This window comes from Mirounga angustirostris, unplaced genomic scaffold (assembly GCF_029215605.1).
Source record: "Mirounga angustirostris isolate CCGP_5_RB_7025 unplaced genomic scaffold, mMirAng1.0.hap1 SCAF_8, whole genome shotgun sequence".
Lineage (NCBI taxonomy): Eukaryota > Metazoa > Chordata > Mammalia > Carnivora > Phocidae > Mirounga > Mirounga angustirostris.
The window spans coordinates 37,320,932-37,347,586 of NW_026991716.1; the positions used below are offsets into that span (position 1 = coordinate 37,320,932).

At 52.7% G+C, this 26,655-nt stretch overlaps 2 protein-coding genes across 2 annotated transcripts; one reads left to right on the forward strand and one right to left on the reverse strand.

Annotated features, from left to right (window-relative positions):
• Positions 1-3,778: 3,778 nt before the first annotated feature.
• Positions 3,779-15,874, reverse strand: UNC5CL (unc-5 family C-terminal like). The gene is made up of 9 exons (XM_045865991.3): positions 15,630-15,874; positions 11,309-11,754; positions 10,494-10,794; positions 9,528-9,790; positions 8,765-8,866; positions 8,448-8,515; positions 7,503-7,603; positions 7,228-7,341; positions 3,779-5,758 (listed from the first exon to the last, which is right to left on the reverse strand). Exons 2-9 carry the CDS (start codon positions 11,691-11,693, stop codon positions 5,536-5,538), a joined length of 1,557 nt encoding a protein of 518 aa, XP_045721947.1. The 5' UTR covers positions 11,694-11,754; positions 15,630-15,874; the 3' UTR covers positions 3,779-5,535.
• A 1,548-nt stretch (positions 15,875-17,422) lies between these two features.
• On the forward strand, positions 17,423-20,322 carry TSPO2 (translocator protein 2). Its single transcript, XM_064597020.1, has 4 exons — positions 17,423-17,703; positions 18,933-19,125; positions 19,486-19,627; positions 19,871-20,322. The coding sequence occupies exons 2-4, from the start codon at positions 18,953-18,955 to the stop codon at positions 20,069-20,071; spliced, it is 516 nt and encodes a 171-aa protein (XP_064453090.1). The 5' UTR covers positions 17,423-17,703; positions 18,933-18,952; the 3' UTR covers positions 20,072-20,322.
• Positions 20,323-26,655: the final 6,333 nt, after the last annotated feature.

Here is a 26,655-nt window from a genome sequence, read left to right on the forward strand (position 1 = left end):
ACCGTGATTCAAAGCACATAATAACTAGTTAAATATGTGCTAAGTAGATGAATAAACATACCTGTAAGGCTTTAAAAAAGGTGAATAAGGATGACAGTTCTCATAAAAGAGTATTCCAAGGCTTTTGTATTTCTTTTTTTTTTTTTTTAAAGATTTTATTTTTTATTTATTTGACAGAGACAGAGACAGTGAGAGCAGGAACACAAGCAGGGGGAGTGGGAGAGGGAGAAGCAGGCTTCCCGCTGAGCCGGGAGCCCGATGTGGGACTCGATCCCAGGACCCTGGGATCATGACCTGAGCCGAAGGCAGTCACTTAACCAACTGAGCCACCCAGGCGCCCAGGCTTTTGTATTTCAAAGACCAATAAATTTTTTTGTTTTGTTTTCTAAATTGGGAAGGTTAAAATCAACAAAGGATTGCTACCTTTTTATTTTTACAAGTAAGGACATTTTAATAAAACTATCCTCTCCATTACTCTTCTCTCAGAAGACAATAGGCCCTTTGACACCAGCAAAGAGGAAGGGTATGATTACAGAATGAAGGAAAATCTTTCCAGAGAAAGAATCATTGGCACATTAGATAGGGGTCTTAGTCGTATATTATAGAGTCTCTGTATAGTGAGTTTAAGCACAACATGTTATATTGTGGAAGCTAGATAGTCTTTGGAAGAGCTGAAGGAACAGAGTGTAAGCAGGACTTGTGGTACTGACTCCCCACACCACACCACGGAACCAGGACACTGAAGAAGCTACCAGATCAGGGAGCAGCTGCCACAGCTGGTGGGTCCTGGGCCACCTCAGCTCCTCAGAACAAGCACCAGCCTTGTGTCCTGCTCAACTCCCAACATCATTCAATGCCAAATCAAAGTCCTGCATGAGTTCAGCTGAGTGGCAGAAATTGAGCATACCTGGACCTCCATCTACCAAGGGGTCTGGGAAATGCTGGCTCAGTTTTCAGCTTCTGCAGCACAGGACAGCACGTGGGGCTGTAGAAGGGATGGAATAATTCAGTTTAGCACTGTCAGTGAGCTCTTGCTGCATACTCACGAAATATGTCAAGGCCTGATCCTAGACCACAGAATCAAATTTGGGCATGAAAGCCATCCTGAGGGATGTGTGCAGTCATGCTTTATTGAGAAGGTTCTGAAGGTCAACCAACTCACACAGGAAACTGCTGAGAGTGTGACTCTTCTTGTGAAGAGAGTTTGCCACCTGGAACCATAGCATTAACCACCCCATAGCAGCCATCTGTTGTATTCATGGCTGTCCAGCGACTTTTGAGTAGCTTTTCCCATATTTGGGAAATATTAAAGTCAGAATTCAAATTTCCAGACTCCCTTGCAGCTAGGATTCGGGAAATGATCTGAACTCTGACAGTCTGATGTCCCCACTTGAGATCTGATTCGGAAATGGATGGCATGAAGAAACGGGTAGATCATGGAGCTTCCATGTGTGCTGACATGAACGGCTGCAGAACCTCAGCCTTCAGAGGTGGTGGTGAGGGCTGGTTCCCAACTCAGAAGAGGCACTGGCACTGGCAGAAGTGGCTGCAACCTCATGCTGGGTCCCTGCTACCCAGTGCTCAGTAGTAGCAGCCACGGCAACACTGGTTTCCCCCTTGGGCTGCTTCTACAGCACAGTTTAGGGTATTGTTCCTGGAAACTTTACCTCAATCCTATTTCTCACCCTCCAAATGATTGTTTATCCTTCAAGATAAAATCCCCGGTCTACAGTCCTCAGCCAGAGTGGATCCTGTTGTCAGCAACTAAGAACCCACTTAATGTGCTGGGTGAGCCAGGAACACCTGACTCTGAATCCATGGACTCTCCACCACACTGCAGAGTGAGCCTGCAGCAGAGTCTACCTAGACTTTATCCCCCATTTCCTTCTTGAGTCAGGTGCACACAGGGAGGGTGGGAAAGTGCCCTTTCTCTCTGACTCCACCCATCCCAGGAGCTCCTATAGAACAAGAGTGCTCTTCTTCATTGAATTTTTATAAGCAACACTTTGGGCAGAACAGGTATTCAGTAAATGTTTGGTGAATAAATGAGTGAATGGTTAAGTACACACTGAAGTTATGCCCAGGTGGACCCATAATCCAGACCTATGATGTTCATTACAGTATCCACTAGGCACACATAGCTACGGAGCACCTGAAATATGGTTAGTACAACTAAGAAACAGTATTTTTTTTTTAATTTTTTTAAAGATTTTATTTATTCATGAGAGGAGGAGGGGCAGAGGGAGAGGGAGAATGTCAAGCCTGTAGGGCTCAATCCTAGGACCCTGAGATCATGACCTGAGCCAAAATCGAGAGCCAGACGCTTCACCGACTGAACCACCCAGATGCCCCTGAATTTTCATTTTCTTTCAATTGATTTAAATTTTAAAATGTATACCTAATTTCATTCTTGGAAAACTTCTAGCTTGTTTAGCTTGTTATGTAAGTATGCTTTTTCAGCTGTAAATTTTATGAAAGCTAAATATTGGTCAAATATTTCCAACAAAAATTTAGCACGTTCAGTACAAATCGAGATATGCTGTAATTGTAAACTATACCAGATTCCAAATACTTTATGAAAAAAGAATGTAAAATATGCCATTAATATTTTTATATTGATTACGTGTGGAAATTACAGTATTCTGGACATATATTAACACTGACTTCACCTGTTCCTTTTTACATTTTTGGGGTGTGATCATTAGAAAACACAGAATCAAATATATGGCTTTCATTATATTTCTGTTGGTACACCGCAAATCCATACGTTGGTGTGAGTGTCACTCAGCAGGCAGATGGGGAGCCAAGACTGAATACTGAAGCCTCTAAGCCTACAAACCTAGGCCAACCCTTCCTGCTTATTCCCCTGCCAGCTCTTAAACCCAAGAGAAGGAAGTTTAGGCAGGGGCCCTACAACATGTGTAAGAGCTGAAGTCACAAGTTCGGTGTTTTAGGAACCAGGCAGGTGGCCTACCAAGAAAAGGGCCAGAGGTAAAGTCACTTCATCCAAGGGTGAAGAGTCTGAAGCTAGAGAGGTGGGAGCTGTGCTAATTAGCGCTAGAGCAGAGTTGAGCGCTAAGTCTCCTAACACCCCCGAACACGCCAACCCTCGGCTTTGGGTGCTAGCACAATACATGCCAAGCAGGTGTGATTTAAGAAAGGAAGGATCCACCCTCCAGGGATGGGGCAGTCTGCCATCTACCCCCAAGACTTCCAAGCATTTCTTTCCAGGCACTGAGAGCCCATTCTGAGGAATTAGAGTAGGGGCCAGAAGACATTCCATCCCAGCACAGAAACCCCTGAGGCTTCTATGCCCAATTCCAGAATACCTGAAACTCTTAAAATGATTTGTTCCAGGGTAGGGAAGAACACGAAATAGATGCCTTGGGCTAGTATGGAGAGCAAGGAAGAGACTGGGACTCCAGGAGAGAAAGATGCTCTTAGCAGCCCAATCCTGAGCCACGTGGGGAAGGCCAAGGTACCAACCAGGAGGGTGGGACACAATGGAAGAGGGAGAAGGTGGAAGGGCCCAACCCTGGAGGCTCACTTCTAACAGAATGGGAAGTGAACCTCCCTGATGTACCAGGCTGAACCCAGACAATTTTCATCCTGGAAGCACAATCTACAAAACGCTTCCCTCCAACCTGCCCCCAGTGCTATAATTTGACCAAATAAAACCATTCATACCCACATCCAAATTTATCAATCTGAGCAAAATACAGTTAGTAATGAAGAAAGGTAATTTTCATATTTTATTATACAATATTGTTTATCATAGAAAAAGCTTTCATATCTTTTAATTACATACAAAAGCAAAGTGTTAGTGTTGCCAGAGAGATTGTTTGCCTGCCCTTAAAAAAAATTTAACAACACCTGTTTGCAAACAAAATATTGCTAGAACTGAGTCAAATCCTTTATTCTCTTTCCAGGCCCCAGCCCACTAATCTCTTTTCTGTACAGAGTCTAACACAGAGTAGGGGATGAATAAATATTCGTTGACTAAATGGCGTGTTCTTTAATCTCCATTGTTTATTTCCTGACCCTAAACTGGATCTCGATTCATGGGCTAAAATCCTCCCCCCTCAGACGAACCATGAGAGACGATGGACTCTGAAAAACAAACTGAGGGTTCTAGAGGGGAGGGGGGTGGGAGGATGGGTTAGCCTGGTGGTGGGTATTGAGGAGGGCACGTTCTGCATGGAGCACTGGGTGTTATGCACAAACAATGAATCATGGAACACTACATCTAAAACTAATGATGTAATGTATGGGGATTAACATAAGAATAAAAAAAAATAATAAAAAAAAAAAAGTAAAATCCTCCCCCCTCATTCATAGGGAAGCCCAGTGTCCTTTTACTGACTTTGATACATAACATTGGTTTAGAGACACCTGCCTGAGGGGAATAACTGAGGGTTTCAGAGAGTGAAGGAAACCTTCAAAATCAGGCACTGTGACTCGGTAGAGACAGGAAGATGCTAAGACAGAGAGTAACAGAGAGACAGATTCAGGGAGGCAGAGGCTGCAGGAAATGGTGGCAGAAAAATGAAGTCAGAGAAACTGAAAACTCACACAGTTCCAGATAAAGAGTAAAAAGCCTGGGCACGAACATTCATCTTGAAGTTTCTTTTCCATTTTGATGTTTTATGATGGAGATAATAGCAGAGAGAGAGGAACACAAGGTGAGGATGGGAAGACAGAGAGTCAAAGGAAGACAAAGGAGACAGGTGGGCAGCCAGGCATGACTGACCTTGAACCCTGGTCATCCCCTCCCCTCACACCCACCAGGCTGAGCTCCTTAACGCTTCAGCACCCATGCTCACTCTTGGCTCCTACTGTAAGTCCAGCCACCATCCCCTTCTCCCCCCACCCAAAGATGGCAGAACCACTCTTTACATGTCCCTACCCTCTGTCCAACATCCTCCATGAAGCCTTCTCACGGCTCCAGCCCACACTCCGCTGCCTCCCCCCTCAGCATCTGTTCATCCCCTGCCCACATGCCCTAACCACAGGGCACTGCTGTTTTGGAGTTGGCCCTCAGCCCATGAGTGCATCTTGACTCCCACAAGAGCACTGCGGGTTTGTCAAGCTCCGAGCCCCATCTCCTCTATCCCAGGATTCCCCGTAATACCCAGTCCGATGCTGGGTATCACGAAGCGCTCAGTGCACCCGTGGACTGGCCAGTCCCCAACGAGTGCCAACAGGGCAGGCTCTAGGAAAGAGCTTCCGGGAGGCGGGCCACACCGGACCATCTTCTGGGCTCCTGCGCCCCCTGCCGGCCAGGACAGGATCTGTTCGCAGGACGCTGCGGGTCGCAGTTGTGATCCTGACCCCGGGGAGGCTGGCAGTGGCACCCCGGCTTCACGGTGGCCGCAGGCACCGTCGAAGGGTTCTGATGAAGTCGATGGGCACGGCCAGGAGCACCTGCTGCATTCTTCCTGGGTGTCGGGGCCCCTGGTGCCCAGAGCGCTGCGGACGGCGCCCCGCCCCGCCCGGGGGAGCCCGGGGAGGGGGAGGGGCAGGGGGCGGCGGCGCTCAGAGCTTCTCGTCCAGCTCCAGGCCCTGGTTCTCCAGGGCGCCCCCGCGGACTGGCGCCGGGCTGTCGCTGCGCGTCCCGCCCAGGTAGTTCTGGATGGCCGAGGCACAGTCCAGCCGCTCCATGACGGTCATGAGGTAGTGCAGCTCCTGCAGGCTGCCGTTCTGCTCCTCGAACAGCTCCAGGATGGCTGCGGCGGGGCTGCGCTGGCAGGACAGGAACCTGGGCGGGATGCGGGCTGGTGGGCGCGCGGTGGCCAGATCCACCCCGTCCCCCAGCGCGGGCCCTCATCCTGCTCTTACCTGCCTTCCAGGGGCCCGCGGTGGGGGGAGGGCCCGGGACCTTGAGACCTGAGATTGTCCTGGCTCAAAGGCTACTTCTCTCTAGACCCCGGTTCCCTCCTCCTTCACCGAGGGCTTGGACAAGAGGGCCTCTAAGGTTGCTTCCAGCAGGGATGGTCTGTAATTGCTCTCTCCTCGTCCCCCACCCCAAACACACTCTCCCCTCCTCCTCCCTCTCCCCCAGGCCACCACACCCTGCCTGCCAGGCAGGAAAGAGTTGTTCTAAATCATGGCTTCACCAGGACCCTCCCCTGCTCAAAAAACCTTCCAGAGCCTCTTTCTGGCACTAGCCAAGCCCATACTCCAGACCCCCAGCTCACCCACAACCTGGTACTTGGTATTGCCATTTTTTCCTGATCTCTTCTCCCAGTCCCATCCTGAACCTTCCTGCTGTGAGCCTATCCCTTTCCCACCTTGCACACACCACACCCACAACCAGCTGTGAAACTCCCAACAGAGTCGCAGCTCCCCCCTTCCCTATCACCTCCTCCCTAAAGACCTTTCTAATACCCACTTCCTAGGTGGAGACCATCTGCACCCTCCAGTTCAGAATTCTGGTCAGAGCTACCCGCCACGTCTTCGTTATTCTTGCTCTAGCTGTTGCGTGTCTCTGTTTTCAACTTGCTGGGCAGCATTGGGTATATACAATAAGGCACAAGAAGCACTGCCTTTATTGTGTTAGGCTCTCTGGATCCCTTCCCACAGTGTGAGTTCCTGGATGCTCGAACCAGGTCTCATGTATCTTGTATTCCAGTGCTTAGCATAGTTTTCCAGGACATAGTGGATACTTGATAAATGTTTAATAAATAGGTGATTTTTAAAGCCACTCTGCTTTCAGCTGGGTCCAGCTCTACTCCCATCTCCTGGGTGAAGTCCTTCCTGACCACTGCACTCACAGTCTGGGTTCCGGAGCCCAGCTCAGAATTGTTCTCCAACTGATTGCTGTTGACAGAGACCATGGTTACGTTGCCCGCATTATTACTAACACTGATTGAATTAACATACGCCAGGCATTCAACTACATGCTTTATACACATTATCTTATAGTCTGCCTTCTACCCCTCAGGGCACAGCATGTCAAGCACTCAGTATGTACCCAATGACTTACAAGTTAATTGATTCATTTTTAAATATTTATTGAGCACCTACTCATGAGCCAGGCATCATTCTAGGTACTGAGAATACGGTAATAAATAAAAAGATCTGCTCTATTATGGGGAACAGGGTGGGGACTAGCCATTCTCTGACTTTGAAGTTGCTCCCTTGTCTGTGCTGCAGTCCTCAAGGTGTCCCAGGAGCCCCCCTGCCCCAGTCTACCCCCCTCTCCTATCCGCAGACCTCGACCCTTACCGGATTTTCATGCCACAGAGCCCCAGGTGGGAGGCCAGCCGACGCCAGTCATTGCCCGTGATGCTGTTTGGTTCCAACAACATCTGCAGTTGCTCAAAGAGCTCTGGAGGCAGCCTGGGGTGGGGGAGGTGGGGTTCTCAGAGGGGAGGATCAGAGAAACCCAGTCCGTTCCACACACACCCCGAATGGTGTACACGCCCTGCGGGATCCAGGGATGGGAGGGGAAGAATCCCAAACATCCCCTGCCGGCAGCAGCCCAAGTAACCCCACCTCACCTGTTGCATGGGGGTGGCTGAGAGACAGGGGGTGGGGCTGCCCAGGATTCTTCCTCTGATGCCTGGAATCTGAGGATTTCCATGTACTTGGTCTCCAAGCCCTAAGCCAGCAGAGGGTTGGGAACACATTTAGGGATCATGAGACATCCCCTGAGCAAGAAACTGGGGAAGCCGCCTCCATTCTTCATATCCTTCAGCCTGTCACCCAGAGCTACTCTACCAGGAGATACAGCCCCGCCCCGCCTAGCACCCCCTCCTCTCTGCTCCCCTGACCCCAGAACTTCCAGCTTTAAGTTTGCCTCCTGAGCTCTTTGGGAGCTGAGACATGAAGCCCAAAGAGGGTGCAGCCTAAGACACCAGGAGAAGTCTGGGTGAGGTCACAGGGCAGGGGAAACAGGAACACTGAACTCAGGCACCTATCTCTCCTTCCCTCCATCCCCTGGTCCCTCCTTGCAGGTGACAACCTGAGAGGTACTGGCCTACTCTCCACTAAGGCGCCACCATGGCTCCCCAAAGACTCTCAACCCTGATGTCTTCAACTCTTCCCCCTTGGTAGAGTGGGATATTTAACTCTCATCCCACCTACTCAAGCCCCCCTCCCTGGCCGCTCTCCACACTGAAGAGACACAACATCCTCTCTCAGATGCAGTCAGCCACAAAAGAAACCACTTTTCTCTGACATCCAAGTTCTTCTGGGCTAAGAGGAGGGCTTAATCTAGGGTTTGGGTTCTTTTACTCTCTACTGGATTCATCCATGGATAGACAAGAGTGAGTCAGGGATGAAGGGTAACTTGGAGGCCAGGTGGTCTCAGCCCCTGGAAGAATGCCATCCACCTGCTTGATTATGTAACTGGGGCCAGACTTACTGGGCACCAGACCCCTGGCCCACTTTGCCCGGGGCTCCCCCAAGCCCTGCCCTTCCTTTGCCCCTCAGGTCCAACTCACATCCTGGAAGGTGTGCATGGTGACGATGATCTCACTGGTAAGTGCGGAGCAGTCCTCATTCTCATTGGCTACAAAGGGGAGAGGACGTAGCAGGTAAGAGAGGGCAAGGCTTGGCAAAAGGGAGCAGGAGAAGTGAAGGGAACCCCACGGGCAGGCCTTTCGAAATGTGAAGACACTGGGCAGGACGCTCCATCTTGCTCTCTACAAGGATCAGTTGTGGCTCCTCGCCTTTTAGAGGAATGAGGAGGCGGGTGAGGAGGGGTTGGGGTTGGGAAGAAGGAGACAGGGGAGAAGGTGGACCAGATCCCCTGAACTACCTGCTTTTCTCCGGAAGCAGAAGGAGCGGAAGGGGCACTTTCCATGCCAGATGTGGAGATGGGGAACCAGCTGGCAACTGCTCTCATCCACATTCTCCCAACCTGGGGAGGAGGCAGAGCGGAGGGCCTCAGAAAGGGGGGTCTTCCACAAGTATTTGAGGAGGCCGACTCTGTGGCAGGTGTCCTGCAGGGTGCTGTGGGGAGGGATGAGGCAGGAGCGAAAGCAGGAGGGTGTTTCGAGTGGATGGGAGTCCTCAGAGCCTGGAGAGGGACCCTGTGAGCAGCCTTCTCCTAGCCCCACACACCTCCGACACACACAGCACACAGGCCTCCCACCTCCCATCCACGACCCCCAGAAGCAGCCACGCATCTGGGCCCTGTCCGTGAACCACACAGATGTCCTCAGCCCCGTGAGCAAGGGCAGCGGCCCATGCCACAAAGGAAGGGGGACAGAGACGACTGGGACTCCTCCTCAGACACCAGCCCCAGCCAGGTGGGACAATAAAAGCCTCCCCTCCCCTTGCCCCACCCTGCATCCTGCCCTACCACGGAGGGGCCAGGGCTGAATGGACCACAGAGGGAGGAAGAGGGCAGAGTCTGTGGCTCCCGCAGGCAGCAGCAGAAGCCAGAGGTCCCCTTGAAGCCGTTGCCTGCCCAGGAGTCTCCCAGAGAAACTCGAGGTTCCCAGATTTCTACCCAGGGGAAGCCCTCTAGTGGCGCTCCCTGCCGCCCTCCCTGTCTCCCAGGCTCCCGCCTCCCTCACCCTCAGAGATGTACTTGAGCTTCAGGCACTGGTCCCCTCGGGCCCCCGTGAAGTCGAAGAGCTGGCAGGGCCCGCGCAGGCACCCACCGTGGGGCTGCTCATTGGCCATGGCCCACTGCAGGGCACAGGGTGTGTTGTTGAGAAAGTAGATGCGCAGCTGCAGGTGGGACTGCGCCGGCGCCAGGGGCGAGCAGAACACAGCCAGCTGCAGCCATTTGCGGGCGTCCCGGCCCACCGGCACCTCCAGCACGCAGGTGTAGAGGCTGCAGAGAAAGACGGGGACAGGGACTGGCTCAGGGGAGGCTGGGACCCCAGTGCACCTGCTTCCTGGCTCCCACGGCCCTAGGAGCCAAGGAGAGCAGCGGAGAGCAGGTATAGCGGAGAACCGGGAGGGAGTCGGGCAGGTAGGGGGACAAAATGTGAGGTCGCGGTGACCATCACCGAGTGGGGAGAAGAGCCAGAAAGCCCCCTCCGGCATGGGAGGGAGGGAAGGTAGGCTCAGGGCCACTGTGCTACAGTGGGGTCCCACATATGGCTGGCCCTGTTGCGCTCAGTGGGAAGAAGAGGCCGGAGGGCCCAAGATTCCGGAAGGACAGAGCTCAGGACAGACATGAGATGGGAGGGGTTCTTTGAGAACTGGAGGGAACAGGCTGCCCTGGACAATTCAGGGACAGCCCTGAACAGGGGCACAGGGTAGAGACAGGTGGGGATGGGACAGACCCTTCTAGACGGAGGGCTGGGGCAGTAGGTGTAGACAGGCAGAGAGACTGCCGCAGGGTGCATAGTCTCCGGACAGGGTTGGAGGGGACAAGCTGCCCTACACATGAGGACAGAAAGACCAGGAAGGGCCACGGAGGGAGAAGGGATTTGTAGGCATCTGGGACAGATAAGGGGCAGTTGCATACAGAAAGGTGAGGATGAGGCAGACCGAGACAACGGGCAGGAAGACCGGGCCGATGGGCCTACCTGAAGTGGTAGAGCTGGATGCGACACTCGTCCCGGGAGGTGTGGGCCCCAGGCCGCCCCAGGGGCCTCCAGGCCTTGGCATCGAGCAGGGCTGTGTTGCTGCTGTAGGTACGGGCCTGGGTGGGCTCCTGGGCACAGTGCTTGAATGTGAGGGTACAGGGCTTCAGGAAGGAGGCCCCATGGGGGCCACAGGCCACCACAGGGCTCACCAGCCCCTGGGCTCGGGACAGTGATGGGGCGTCCGACAAGTCCCACACCAGGATCAGTGACACGCGCTCTTGGCGGCCCACAGCCACAGCTCCTGGGGAGAACAAGAGTTGAGATGGGCCTGGCAGGCAGGCTCACCCCCAGCCCAGAAGGGGCCAGGCCACAGCGGGAGGGCAGGTGGGACGGGAGCCCAGGAGAGAGGGGGCCTAGCAGGGCACACGGGCAGGCAGTGCGCAAGGAGAGAAAGGCTGTGAGCTGGCTTGTGGCGTAATCCTGAGCAGGTCACCCCGTTCGTCCCGGGGCCACCACACTAGCCCGTACGGGACTGGTGGGAATTTGCAAGAGGTGTTCTTGCTCCAGGCATTTTCCTTTACTGAGAACTGTCATAACACACTGTTCATTACCACCAGGCACTTTACTTCCACCTGTCAGGGAGTTGTCATAAAAATATGCAATCTATCCATCTTTGGAGTCAATAAAGTCATACTAAAATATAAACAATTTTCAAAGTTACGGAGATGTCTATGAATGATGCTCCCTTAGGCGCGACGCCCTTGTACAACGTGCAATGAAGAACTATAGGCTGAGAAGGGAGAAGGTGCTGTTACCTGGCGGGATAAGCAGAGAGATGCCCATATTCTGGAGCATCAGGCAGCCGCCACGGTGATCCACCTCCCGAGCCGAAAACACCAACAGCTTGTGCATCAGCTGACGGACGACGGTCTGGCCTTGAGTGGGCGTGTGCAGTTCCTGGTAGAAGGCGGCCATCTCTGGCAGTGTGGCCGGCGGGCACTGCCTTGAGGACTCATTTTCTGGTAGGGGAGTGGGATGGCCTCCTAGCTCGTCTTGGCTATCCAGCTTCCAGCAGGCCCCCAGCAGCCAGCGAGGGCAGTGCCATCGAAGGCACTGGACCAGAAGGAGGGCACTTGCCACCGGGACCCCCACCAGCAGCAGCAACTGGGTGGGTTGGAAGGAACTCTCATGGGAGCACATCTGCCTGGTCACTCAATGCTGCCAGTTCCCCTGCACCCCTGGGCCAGCCAAGGCCAAGGACCTGGAGGAAGAAAGAGACAGGGCCAGGTAAGCCTCTTCAATGTCATGGAGGCCAAGACTTAGTTGCCAACTGGCTGCAGTGAGAGGGCAAATTGTCTTCATTCCAGGGCATCCCTGATTAATACCTTTAACGAAACGTCACCTATCTTTGTGTTACTCAAGAACCTATCATGGCTCCCCATGGCCTAGTACATCACATTAAACTCCCCTGAGGCAGAAAGAGCTTGGGTTTGGAGTTAGAGGATGTAAATTCAAGTGCAACCTTGGCCACTGGCTGAGCGAGTTTGTCACATTGCTTACTGTCCCTCAGTTTCTGCATCTGTCGAAATGACCCTCTTAATCTTCATAGAGAAATCTTTAAGTGGAAAAGCAAGTTACAGAGAACTAGACATCCTCCGATCTCATTAATGTAAGTAACAGAACTATATACAAGTATAGATACATATTTATAGGTGTATATTTGTCAATCACAGAGAAAGGTCTGGAGCAGTGCTATGCAGTAAAAGTATAATGTAAGCTGGGGTGCCCGGGTGGCTCAGTCAGTTAAGCATCCAGCTTGTGATTTCGGCTCAGGTCATGATCTCATGGGTTATGAGATCGAGCCCCGGTTTGAGCTCCGTGCTCAGTGGGGAGTCTGCTTGGGATTCTCTGCCTCTCCCTCTGCTCCTTCCCCCATCACTCTTTCTCTAAAATAATTAAATAAAATCTTTACGTATATATGTGTGTGTGTGTGTATAATATATAAGTATATATATTTCATATATGTGTAAATATATATATTTATTATATGTAATATAATATATATAATGTAAGCCACAAATGTAATTTTAAACTTTCTAGTGGCCACAATAAAAAGGTCAAAAGAAACAGGAGGAATTAATTTTAATAATATATTTTATGTATCTAACCCAATATACTCAAAATATCACTTTGAGAGGAAATCAATATAAAATTACTGAGATGTTTTACATTCTGTTTTCATACTAAGTCTTTGACATCCGTGTGTATTTTACACTCACAGCACATGGCAGTTGGGACCTGCTCTGTTTCAAGGGCTCAGCAGCCGCCCCTGCTAGTGATTTCTGTCTGGGGCAATGCAGGTCTGAGAGGACACACCCCAAACTATTCCCACCGGTCACAACTGAAACAGACAGGAAATTGAGAGGGTGGAAGGTGTGAACTAGGGCTTTCAATTTTCTTAAACGTTTTTTTCTGTATTTGAATTTTTTCACTCCAGGCGTGTATTTTCTATTAACTGCGTAATTCTTTTGAAAAGCTATCAAAAGTTAAATAATAATTACCGCTCACAGTGATTGTGAGGATGGCATGAGATCATGGGAAAAGCATTTGCCACTGATAAAGCACTGCCCAAATATGTTTCTTTATGCCCCACCTACTGCCAGAAAGGTCAGAAGGTAGCTCCCAGGGACATGTGGAATAGAAGGAGAGTACACTCAGTTAAACGTGGAAGCAAAAAGAGAAAGAAAACCAAAGGTGGGAGCCTCCAGTGAGGCTGGAAGGAGGCAGGGCAAAGGCAACGCCAGCTGCCTGCTCACCTGGTTACCAGCGGGGGCCTCAGATTGGAACCTGGCCCTTCCAACAGCTTCCCCATACGGTTGCCAGAACTTCCCGAGGCCCTCCAGAGTCTACCGCCCTCATCCTCCCTTAATTTCCAACACCCTACACTCCTGCCAGGCTGGGGGCCTCACACCTGGCTAATTCCAGCCTCTGGCCGTTGCTCTAGCTGTTTCTTCCCATCTGCCTCACCTACCCACCTGGACCCCTTCCTGCCCCTGCTCGACAGCGCCTCCCCGTGGCTCACCGGCCCCTGACACTCCCACCCCTCCGAAGCTCCTTGCTGCTGTCATCCCACCTTATGGAACAACCCTTGACTCTACGCCGTCACAAGTGATTTTCCCACTCAAATGAACACTTTCTGAGCACCAGCTGTGTCCCTCTCACCGTGGGACGTTCAATCTTGACAAAGATGATGTAGCTCTCAGGAAGTTTCTGAGGGAATGGGATTCATTCGCTCTGTAGCTGAGTTCTGGGTGGCATAATACCCTCTTTCATAACCCTGGGGATCCCCGTGGTTGATTCGCGAGGGTCCGCACTAGAGAGGCTTCTGACATCCGTTCCTCCCCCACTCCCTTGGCTCACACCCCGACCCAGAGCTGAGGCCTTGCCCCAAGCCTCCAGCTCTTTCCATGCCCACCTTCTTCCTTCCTTCCTCAGGGCCCACGAAACCCAAGCCCCTTTCCTTAGGTCCTCCCAGACAGGGGCAGAAACTCCTCTGTACCCTCAGGATTAAGGACTGGGGTGGGATCTATTTTCCCCCGTGTCCCCACTGAAAACGTAGACAGGGAGGAAGGTTTCGCTTTACTCCCTTTGCCTTAAAATGCAAACCTTGCAGACAGGGCAGCAGCGTGCTTCAGCCAAGCCCCTTGCAGGGCAGGCGAATGAAGTGGTGAGTTGGAGAGGCCCCACATCTGGTGGGAAAGGGGGCTGGATCAGCCAGCCTCCCCTGGTGCAGCCATTCCAAAAGGCCCTTCCACATGAAAGATAATTGGAATTATAACTGCAATTATACTGGTCATCATTTCTGGAGCTCTACTCTATGCCCACTGTGTCAGAGCACTCTGTGTGGTCCATCTCATTTGATCCTCACAGTAGCCTTGTGAGCTACGTGTTATTTTTATCTCCATTTCCCAGATAAGGAAGCCAAGTGTTCTCCCCACCGTGGAGACGTAGGGGAGGATATTAAGCTACAATTGAAGGCAGAGGGAAAGATGAACGGGGATGACGACCGTGTTTCAGAAACACTACCTTTCTCTCCCTGCCCCCCTTCCCGCCCCTCCCCCCGCAGGTCTCTCTTCCTTTCCACTTCTAGAGGAAGTGAAGTTGGAAGAGAAAGAAACAAAATTAAAGTAAAAATCAATGGAAAGACCTGAAAAGGCACATCCTCGGTTCCATGGTGCGGGACGCCCCCCACCCCCTGCCCACAAAGGCCCCCGTGGCTAGCTAACATGAAAGAAAGGAGGGACTCCGCTCTGTTTTTGTAGCAACAACCTTCCTGGGGCCTCCAAAGACCAGAGTCCAAATCCCCTCCACCCCACTGGGTGGCGCAGCTGAGTCTCCCTGCCCAGGCTCCCAACCTGGAACAGTGGGCATACTGGTCCCCAAGGCCTCAAGGGGCCTCTCATGGGCAGCCCATTCATGAACTCTCCCCAGCTTGGCCCCTTTCTCCCAGGCTGACAACTCTCTGAGCTGCTTGGCCCTCACTCCATCCTCCCCTTAACCCTAGGAGAAGGAAGAGTCCTGAATCTACAGTAGGGCAACCAGATAAATGTAGCCTAGACCTTCCCAGATCCATGCCTGCCTCCTTACTACCCATGGCTCCAGTCTGCCTTGCCCCAACCCCAGATTATCCCAGGTAGCAGGTCCCCCAAGACAACGGTCCTTTAGAATGCTATCACCTGTCCCTCGGGAGTTGCCTCCTCCAGCACAAAGATCTGGATTCCTGCTGCAACTCTCTGCTCATGTCCTTTGAGGCAACTCTCAACCCTTCTCCCACATCACTGGTTCTTACCAAGCCTACTCAAACCCTGCTAGCTCATTACTGAAACACACAAAAAGTACCAGGATGGATGAGCCCAAACCTGCCATGGGCAGCATTCATCAGCATAGTCTACATTTCCATAGTGCATACAACTGTCTCCCAGGTCCTCACACCCACTGGGCACTTGCCCTCTGCCATCTCCTCCTCCAGCAGAGGCTCTCCACACTCTGGTTAAGCTGGCCTGGCTCCTCCCCTGAGCCCCAAGTGGCTCCATTGCAATGCCCACCCCACCCCCAGCTGCCCCAGGGGGTGCTCACCTTACCAAGTAGGTGCTCCCAGAGGTTGCCGGCTTGTCCAGGAACAGCAGTTCCTTCTCTGAGAAACAGAGAGGTCAGCCAGACCTGGTCGCCAGGCCAGCAGACAAGTGGAGGTGGGCGGGGAATCTGGGCAGGAGTGGCCCAGAGCTTCCTGGCAATGACCTGCCTCCCAGCGCCCTCAGAAGGGGTGGGGGAGTCTGTCCCTGTCTATTGGCAAAGTCCAGCCAAGGCGTGGGAGTAGCTGAGGATCCCAGAAGTCAGTGGACTCACCAGTCTGGGTCTGGAAGGGAGGGGACAGAGAAAGAGAAAACCTGGGTACAGGTGAACCCCTCCCTACAATGCCCTCTGCTGGTGAGTGGCTGCCCCAGCCAGAGGCTAGGGAAAGGGCAGAAGGTAAGAGGAGGGGGGCCTACCAGGAGCTTCTCAAAGGACCGCGTGCACACAAACCCGAGGGATAGGGTGAAAACGGGGGTTCTGATCCCACAGGTCTGAGCTGGGGCCTGAGATTCTGCATCTCTAAGAAGCTCCCAGCTGACGCCAAGGCAGCTGGTCCAGGAGCTCAGACAATGCCTTCCAGCACAGAGATGAGAGGAGGCACCGGGAGGGTTAACGACTCACAAGGTGCTGGCAGCATCGGGGTGTTCCCCTATCTGCTCCCTGCCCACATTTAGAGTTGGCAGGAACCCTGCACTTGGGGGAGGGCAGACTTTGGGCTGTTTGCCAGCCCGAGTCCTTTCATAGAAATTCTGCCTTGGAAAGATAGTGCCAGTGGAATGAAAGATCCCTGCAGAGATGGATTTTTTTTTTCAGCTGTTTGCGGTTGTACTCTTAGCTCCTGGTACAGCCTGGTCCATAGCAGGTATCAAATAAAGACTATTGTTGAATGAATGCGTGGGCCCACTCAGAGAAAAGAGGGTATGTTTTGGATCCCAGACTACGGACACTGAACACAGGCAACTCTTCTATTGGCTGTGTACTCTTGGGCGAGTTACTCGACCTCTCTGAGCCTCCCTTCCCTTGTCTGACGAATGCAGGCAATACGATCCACCACGTGAGGGAGAAGCATGGTCAGTATTGAGCTAACAATCGTGAAATGCTCGCCACAAAATAGATGCCCAGTAAGTGGTAACCGTCGTCATGGCGGGCACCACGGGCTGGCCTCCTGCAGGCAAGGACCACGGGGATCTCCCCAGCCCCCCAGGTAGCATCTCATAGAAAATAAGTAACTGCCACTGCTTTCACCCCAGTTAATGATTGCCCAGCCTCTTATCCCTGACTGCAACGCTCTCCCCGCCCCCCACTGCCTTCCCCAGGGTAGAGGCCAGAGGATGCGATAAACACCTCCCAGGGGTGCCTGGGTCCCCAAAGTGGAGAGATGGGGCAAAGGAACTATGGAGAACCGCCAACCTGGGAAGGGGACCTCATGAGTAAAGGACGAGCAAGGAGGAGGTGCTCAGAACTTTTATAGGGACGAAAAGGGCGGGTGTTAGTCTTTGCTGGACAAGGCTCTGTCTGAGTCACACAGGAGCCTGCTTTCTCCTCTGAGTCATGAAGTTAGAGGGGTTTGTGAAAATCTGTCAAGCTCGAGTTCCAAGCCGGGAAGGAGCATGCCAACTAGACTATAAACCAGAGGCTGCGTCCAGGTAGCGTGAACTCATTTCCAAGCTGCTGGTGCTTGCCTCACTTGGGGATAATCCCAGTTACAGGAAGGTCCTGAGGAAATCTGAAGGTCCCCACCACCCCTGTGGACATAAAGCCAGTTCACGGGATGTGGAGACCACAGGCTTCGGTAGGCTTGCAGCCTGGGGCTGAGCTGGTCCAGGGGATCAGGCTCTTACAGAAGCAAAGCCTCAGCCGTTCCATCAAGGGGCCTCCTCCAGAGGCCAGGTCTAGCAGAACAGGGGGACCTCTCCTAAAAGGGCTATGTAGACATGCCAGTGCCACCACCCTTGTCATTGGAGAAAGACAGGCCAGATGGGAGCCTCACTCCGCCCTTCTCCCATCCCCCACCCTCCTCTGCTTTGCACACAACGGATATCATTGGGCACTCGGCCTGGGAGGTATGCTGCCTGAGGTAAGGGAACTCAGGTCTGGGAATAAGGAGGCAGTAGCAGGAGGGTGGAGAACAGGAGAAAAGAGGACAGGGGGGTGTGGGAGGAGCCTCCAACACTGGGCATAAAAACAGAAAGAGAGAGAGAGACAAGAAGGCGGTGACGAACGGATGGACAGTGAGGAGCAGAGAAATAGAGAGATGAACAGGCAAGCAGGCCAGTCAGCCCTGTCCCTGGAACCTCCAGGACGTGGACAGGGGTCGCTGACAGGAAAGGATGGAGTAGGCAGTCACTCCAGGACACTGAGAATCACCACATCTGTCTTCCTTGCCATCCTGGCAGACATGGGGAGGAGGCTGAAATATCATGCGCAAATGAGAACGATATGCGGTGGGGGGCCTTGGCTGGAAGAGGGTCTGTGCCTTGTTCCACATGCCGGTGACGTCCAAGGCAACGTGCAAATGAGTGTGGCAACTTTTTAATCAAAGACCAGGCAGTTGCTTCCTTGAGAAGTCAGTCCGAAAGAAAGCTGAGCACTTGTGTTGGTGGCTCGGACTCTCTGGAAGTGGAGGGGTGTAGGAGGGACCCCCCCAGGCCCTGAGGGACAGGCGAGACCTAAGGCCTCAGAGAAAGGAGCCCAGTGTCACTCAGCTAAGTTCAAATTTGGGCAGCAGCTCAGGCTGGGTGGGCCTCTTGGGTCTGCCAGTCTGGTGTGTCGAGATAAGCCTGGGGGCAGATGGGCTGCCCCATTCTTGACTAGAGAAGACCCCCAGGGAATCTCTGGCTCCGGCCTTTCTGAACGTGGTCCTTCTAGGTGGGTTAGATCAGCTTGGCTGAGTTCAGCGTAAGGCAGCGTCCCTGTCAAGGGCCTGCTATGTACCTGACCAAGTGCAACCCACTATGGGAGGCAGAAAAGACAATCATACCTAGACCTGAACTCTAGGAGTCAGATACACGATGGGGGAAGGAGGCTTGCACTCAGAAGCAATTATAAATAATGGACAGTATCTTCTGAGTGCCAAGTGGGTGGTGTGGAGAAAATAAGTCCATGGAAGCCAGAGAAAGGGCAAGGCAGTGTGAGCTCACAGGATGGGAGCTGGCCCATGGTGGGGAGAATGGCATCTCTTACCAGACCTCCCATGAGGGACTCAGGCCAGGGAACTGTGTCAGGTAGGAGGTGGAGACAGTCAAGCAGGTACAGGGAAAGGACTAAGAGGGAGGCCCACCACCATCGTGTTGTCTGCCTTCCTAGATTTTGCCTCTGTGAGGGGAATGCAGCCTCAAGGCACCATCTTTTTGGCCCTTCCCCACCTGGGGCCCATCCTGCTCTGGCTGCTCACCCGTCATCGGATGTCTGGTTGGTACGACAACCCAAAGAAACCGCCCTGGTGCCCACCTCACAAAGTCTTGTTGGCAGGATGGATCACCATCTACTTTGTCATGGGGTGAGCACCCATTTCTCATACCATGGCCCTGGTACCTGCTAGGGTGGGAACAAGGCCCCCCGTACCTGAACTACTGCTGCATGCTGACCTCCGAAGGGATGGCACACCATCTTGCCTCTTATGGTGGGTCCCCTCTGTGCTGCCTAGAATTCCAGCCAGCCACGTTGCTCCCCCTCTCCAAGTTTCCCCATTGCCTCCCACCACCTCCCCGCTGGCCCTCAAGTGATGCTTAGACACTCTTGCTCCCATTTCAGCCCACACGGCTTCCTTTAGGTAACCAAGAGTCCTCATGCCAGAGGACTTCCTTCATTTGCCATGAAACAGCCTCCCTCTGAGTGTTCTGCCACCATCTCTCCACAGCTATGCCTCCTACCTGGTGTGGAAGAACCTGGGAGGGGGCTTTGGGTGGCCCCTGGCCCTGCCTCTCGGCCTCTATGCTGTGCAGCTCGCGGTCAGCTGGGCTGTCCTGATTCTCTTTTTCGCAGCCCACACCCATGGTCTGGTAAGGCATGCAGTGGAAGTAGTGTAGGAGCAAGTGAGACCACCGCCCCCCCCCCCCAAGCAGATAACACAGTGGACCAATCGAGCGCAGGCAGGTTAACGGGTGGGCAGACTTCTCTGAGCTCCAGTTGAGTGCCCAGACCTCAGCAACTTGGCTCACGGGGTCCAGGGTGCTGCAGGAAAGCGGAGGGTTCAGTTCTCAGGGCAGCCTGCCTGACTGCCCTGCCCCCCCCCCCCCCCCCAGGCCCTGCTGCACCTGCTACTACTCTACGGACTGGTGGTGAGCACAGCGCTGATCTGGCATCCCATCAACAAGCTGGCCGCCGTGCTCCTGCTGCCTTACCTGGCCTGGCTCACCGTGACCGCTTCCATCGCCTACCGCCTGTGGAGGGACAGCCTCTGTCCAAACCATCAGCCTCAGCCCATGGGGGAGAAGAGCGACTGAGGCACCAGGGACAGGAGAGGAGGGAGGATGGCCAGCGGAGGGGTAGAAGAGAACACAGGCCGGGCTGTGGGGCTATTCGGGAGAGAGGGGAGGAGGGGGACGGGGGGCCAGGGATTGATGAATCCCTGAAGATGACTCGGCCCAACGTGGTCACTGTCCTGGTTCCCCTCGTGCCAATTTCCATTCGATTTCAGAAACGGGAAAGGGGGGAGGGGAGCTTATTTTACCACTTAATATAAATTAATTAATCCTGTATTAATAAAGTAATTTAGTAATATCCATTAATAAAATCCTTTACTAACTTTGAGGGTACGACGCGAAGCGCCTATCTGGGAACACGATGCCTGGGGCCGCAGAGCAGGGTAGACGCGTCTGCGCATGTGTGGGAGTGGTGTCCGTCAATGCGTACGGGAGCGCGCACGGCCGGGGGAGGGGGGAGGGTGGGCGCGCCGTCCCCGCTCCACGCGCGCGCCCGCCGAATAGGGCCGGGATATTTAGGACTTGAATTTTCAGTTACCTGGAACACACAGTCTTTTTGAAAGGTTCTATAAAAGCAAAACGGAAAAGTAGATAGAGTAAAAAAAGATACAAATTATACGTGTCAGGTTTATATATTTTATTTTAGACTAGTTTAATGTTATTTCGTTGGATTTTAATTGATACATTAATAACAATAATATAATATGTATAATATAGATCATATTATATTACAGTTATTATAATAATATTATACTATGGTTATGCAATATATTATACTGTACTTTATATATGTCATATTAAGACCTTATGCGATTATCTCTGATAAGGAGGATTATAGCTCATTTTTTATTTTTGTTTTCATATATTTTTTATTATTAATTTTTTAAAATCAATTAATGCCTATTATAATAAAAAAAAATTGATAAAAAGAGATGAACCCCTCAGTGCTGATAAGTGATTTCAGCAGGAGCTTCTTGCCTAGACTTCTCTCTTTCTACATCTTCTCATTGGCTTCTTTATTTTTGTCTCTTCTCTACTATTGTTTTATCCTCCTCTTGTTTTAAGGCCCTGGTGGTAGCAAGGGTAGCAGTGACTGCCCCTGGGGCTGCCTCCCCAAACCCCAAACAAAATCAGCTAGAAGGCCCAGACACCCTGCATAGGAGATTTTGAAGAAATTGACCACTCTCTAGGAATGGAGCTGGGCATCAGTGTTTTTAAAACTCCCTGGGCCTCCTGCAGCCCACCTGAGAACCACTGCCAAGTGCATCGCAGAGCCACTAGGGAGCTTATTACAACGCATGTTCCTTTGACCCCACCCGTGCGTGACCTAAGAATCAGAACTTTTGGGGTGGGCTCCAGGTATCTTTATATTTAACAAGCTCCCAGCACTTGTGTCAGCTTTCACTAAAATTTGAAAGCTCCAGGTATGGATGGTCTCTCAGGGCTCTTTTCACTTTGACAACCTGTGATTCTGTGACCTGAGTTCTGGGTGGAGAACCAGCTATGACCTCTCTGGTGGGGGCCAAGGACCACACAGGGAAGAAGCCAGAAGGACATCATTCAAGGAGACTGGCTCTTTCTGGAGCTCACCAAAGGAGAACAAGCAAGAAGGAATCTGCATCCTCTCTGCCTCCAGAAAGGGCATGCTCTGCCCAGCCAGGCAGGTCAGGTACCCCCACCCTTGTATCCCCAGTCCCAGGGCAGCCCGGAGCGCAGAGCGGGTATTCAGTTATCTTTATTGATTGGAAAAATGAACATTTCATCCAAGAAAATGCTGACCAGCACCCCACCAACACCTACAGGGGACTCTGGACCCATTGAAAAAGCCTGTGTTTGGGGAAGGGAAGGGTCTTCATAGTTCTTGAAACTTCTCCGGTGGTTCTAAATGATCAGCCTGATTGAAACAGCTACCAGCGTGGTTCTCAAAGTGTGGCCCAGTGACCTCCCCGGGCAGTTGTCGGAAGGCCTGGACTCCAGCCCTGCTCCGGACCCACAGAATCAGATCATCTTGGGGAAGGAAGGCCATACAGTGCAATGGTTTGCAGTTCTGGCCCTGGAGACAGGCCAGCCTGGGCTTGGTATGGACTGTCATTTACTAACTGGTAACCCAGTGCAACTGACTTCACTGTCTGAACTCCATTCTTCTCACCTGCGCAATGGGGCCCCCCCCCTAGAATTGTCGAGAAGAGATGAGATAATCAGTTAAAAGAGGTCTGACACAGAAGAAGTGCTTAATGCCTGTTAGCTGTTCTAGGAGGGGAACCCGGAAGCCACCTGTTCACTAAGCATGCGTGGTTCTGATTCACATGACAATTGGAGACCCATCTTGCTCCAAGACCCCCAGTGGTATTTCCCTCACTTCCTAAGAGTGGGGAGAGTGAGTGACCTCTCCTCAGGTCTGTGGGCTAGCCTGACCAGTGTCACACGCACAAAATGACCGGCTTTTTATGGTGCACGTTCAGGTGGATTTTGTCTTCACCTCAATCAAATTTTCTAAAGCTGCTTTTAGTTGAATTTATAACTTCATTTATATGTATAACTGTTTTAAACATAGAAACATAATCTATAAATACCGATTGAGGGTGGGCTCAGAGCCACCACGCTGCATGGGTTCTCGTCCCTACTCCACTATCAGCGGGTGACCTTAGACAACTGAACACCCTAGAGTTATTTGTCATTGTCATTGTCATCATCGTCTCATATAGGCAGCATAAATATTTGCTACTAATTTTATTTGTGTTGCCAGCAATTCTAGAAGCTTAACTGATGCTCTAAGAAGAGGAGAGTCAGCCCAAGCCCATTGCATGACTTTGCCCTCCCCAGTGCAAGCTGATCCACAAACCCAGGCATCCAGATACCTCTAGTTTTGGACACTTAGCCCTAGAAGAAAGCTTGATTTGTTCAACAGAGTGGTGTCCCAAGCCCTGGAATAACAAGACTGCCTGAAAGGGATGGGCCAAACTAAGGGGCTTCCTGGCTTTGAACAGAAACAGCCAGAAAGGGCAGGACTCCAACGACAAACTCTCATCCTCTGTCCCCAGAGTCATCCTTAAAATTCCCTTCTGCAGGGGTGCCTGGGTGGCTTAGTCAGTTAAAAGTCCGACTCTTGATTTCAGCTCAGTTCATGATCTCAGGGTCATGAGATCAAGCCCCAAGTTGGGCTCTGTGATTGGGGCTCTGTGATCAGTGAGGAGTCTGCTTGTCCCTCTCCCTCTGCCCCTCCCCCCATCACGTGATCATGGCTGCAAGCGTTTTCTCTCTCTCTCTCTCAAATGGATAAATAAATAAATCTTTAAAAAAAAAATTCCCTTCTGCACCGCTCCTTGGTTCCTGAATGGGAGCCTTTAATCCCCCAGTCTCCCAATCTGCCTGAACCCCTTGTCCTTTCCCCACCCCACCTCCCAGTTCTGAGCCACACCTGATGATGAGCACACACTGCCCTGGGCCCCTCCTAGATCACCAGTTACCTAGAGTTGTGCCTGAGTAGAGTCAGAGCTGCCTCCTGTCTTTGCTAGATGTGTCCTGGGATCCCACCATCCCAGTCGTATGTGTGTGCTTCTCTGTCCTTGGGTGGTAGTATTCCATTTGCCTCTGAGTGGGCACACAGCATGTGAATATGATTCACTGGGTGGAGGGTGGCGGGGAGGGGGAAATGAGCTCCTCAAGGGCTGTGCAGTCCCTGCCACCCCCGGTGTCTGCAGAGATGGAGAGCTGCACCAGCTGACATAGCACCCCCAGGACGTGGTACGTCTCTTTCTACTGTATATTAGTCCCTCCTTCCCTGCCTCAAACCCTGCATTCTTCCTCCCTTTGCCAAGTCTGCAGAGTGGAGCCACACAGGGGCAAGGTGATGTGGGGAGACTGATAGTGGACAACGTTTGGTCCCCTGGGCTGGGAGGGAGCAGAGTGCAGACGGTGTTTTCTCTAGGCGTCCTGTTCACTAAGCATGCGTGCCCACGGGCACACGTTCCCACGGGCAGGTAGAGGTGATGCCCGGATGGAAGGAAGTGTAAGGCCCCCGGAGTGTCGCCAGGCCTGGGCCAGGGCTCCAAAATCTTCCTTTGTGGTGGCCACAACCATCCGATCTCCTGGAATTCTCCAGCACCCCAACCTGAGTTTCAGAGTCCTCCTCCTTCTTGTAGCTCTGGAAAACAAGGACAAGTCCCTTTTGTTTTAAGGACTTATTGCCGATCCTCTTTAGTGGCAGGCAAGTTACCTACTCACACAAAGCCTGACTCTGGTCGGGACCCCCTCAGATCCGGACCTCCCTCTTTCATGCTCAGGTAGAGTCCCTCGAGGCCCCTTCTCTCCTCCGAGCTTTCAAGAACCCTCACCCACTTAGGCCCACCCTGCTAGCGTGCAAACCGGGACAGGCCCTCTTTGTCACACCAGGTGCCTCAGTGGTATCTCTTCAGCCTCATTCGTCCCTCTACTGTCTGAATTTCCAGGATCCCCCAGCCCACACGGAAATTATCTGCTCACAGGAGCACCAAAGAAACCCCTGTCCCCTGTACCTGCACCTGCTCTACACACTGAGCGTTCTGAGCACTGAAATTCTCCCCTCAAAAGTTGATTCAGTTTATCTCATTCTCCTAGTAAGTTCTTTGGCCCTGCAAACACCCCCTTCAAAGAGGAGCACTATTAGTCACCTTCATGTGCACGGTTCTTATCAGATCACTTTCCTCAAAGCCTCAAAGTGCCTGCCGCAGGAGCCAGGCGGTGCTGGGAGTGGCTGACAGAATGGAGGACCACGGTGACCAGGACTAAAGTCCCGGTGTCACCATTTTCCCCTGGGGCAGCATGTTCTGCCTGGCAAGCCAAGCGTTGCGTTCTGCACAGGAGGATATTGAAAACCCTGGTCTACCCTGTGAGTCTAGTGCCTTCCCTGATCTCAGCCTTAGACCTCTGGGAGACCCTGGGTCCCCTCCCCCCGCCCGGCCAAAGCTCTGGACACCTCGTGTTTATGTCAACAGAACAGTTGCTGGAGGGTGCAGGCTTCTGCCCGCCAGGGGGGTGTCTGGTGTTTGTGTACCTCGTCTCGGTGGTGACCGAGGGACGGGCGCGCCCAGGCTGGGTCTCTGGGGCAACGCACTGTTGGGGTCCCAGCTGTTCCTGCACATAAAGCACCCACTCCATCAACGTGCTCCCGAGGTGTCTTCTTTCACAAAGTGAAAATTTAAACCTTCCCCTGGTGAGGCTTCCATTTTCCACTAGGCTCCTCCTGGCCTCGACTCCCTTCCCAGTGAGGGCAGCTTGGCATCAGGCTGAGACCCAAGGAATAGCTGTGCCTGGCCCTGGCCCTTACTCCTCAGCCACCTCCAGAACATCCAAATGTTTTCTGAAATGACCCTGGGAAATGGGACCGGGAGAGGCAGGCTGCAGCTTCTCTTGGGCCTAATCCTGCTGCTTCCAGCCACTGCCATCCGGGAGAGAATGGGGCCGAGGCCTGCAGAGACGGATTGGGAGAAGCCCCTTTTTGGTTTCCATCCCCACTCACCAGCTGCTTTGTCTCTATACGCCCGTATCCTCTACACACACACAGCACACATACATATAGATCTGTGCACATGCACCCCTCACATACTGATTGCTTCCGGAGCCAAAGTCCCTGGAGAAGGCCTTCCTCCCCTCGACCCCTGCCCGCCCCCGCCCTCCGTCCTCGAGCCTGGCCGCGGGGGTCCTGGTAGCCGTAAGAGCTGAATGGGGAAGGGGCAATGGCTTGCAGCACACGGCTCTGCTCCATTAGCTGCGTGACCTTGGCCAAGTCACTTAAGCTCTCTGGTCTCCAGTTCCTCACCAATAAAATGAGGATAACAGTAGGACCTCCGCCAATATCCTCATGAGGAGTAAGTGGGCTAATTGACATGACCTGCTTAGACCAGTGTCAGGCCCCCAGCAAGGGCTGTGCTAGTCTCCGCACTCCCTGTTCCTGAATCCCAGGCAGCGTAACACAGCTGGAAAAGCCTGGAACTTGGAGGCTGGCAGACCTGGATTCAAATTCCAGCACCCCCCAGACTCCTACCGTGACCTTGAACTGGATACCTTATTTCTCTGTCTCCTCCTCTGCAGGGGGAGCAAAGGGATAGAAACTTACCCTAGTGTTAACGGGGGGTTGGGGAATGCCTGCCCTAAAGAGTATAGCGGCAGCTGCAGGAGGGCAGAGCCAAGCTCCTGGCACCTGATCCCCAGATTAGCTGCTGCACTCTGGGGCCAGCAGGGGAAACTGGTAGGACTTGGAAAAGAGAACCAAGGACCAGCCAGGAACAGGCCCCCAGGAGGTGCCATAAATAGCCAGAGCTAGTTCAGAGGGCCTCCAGGGATAGGGGGTGGGCAAGGGCGGGGGCTGGAAAGGAGCAGTGGAAAAGGAAGTTGTCAGTTATCAGTCCAAGGGAGGGCCCAGGGTGCGCTCCCAAGTGTCAAAGGAAAAAGTATATGTGGGTGTGGTGGGAGCCAGGGGTCACCACTTCAGAAAGGACCAGCCTGGGTCCACCTCTGCACCACCTCCCACCATCACTCAGAGTCAGGAAATTTTCACGACACTGTTCATCTTCACTGTTCCTCTTCACCTCCACAAGAGCCAGCCTTGTCTCCTCTTCTCATTTCCA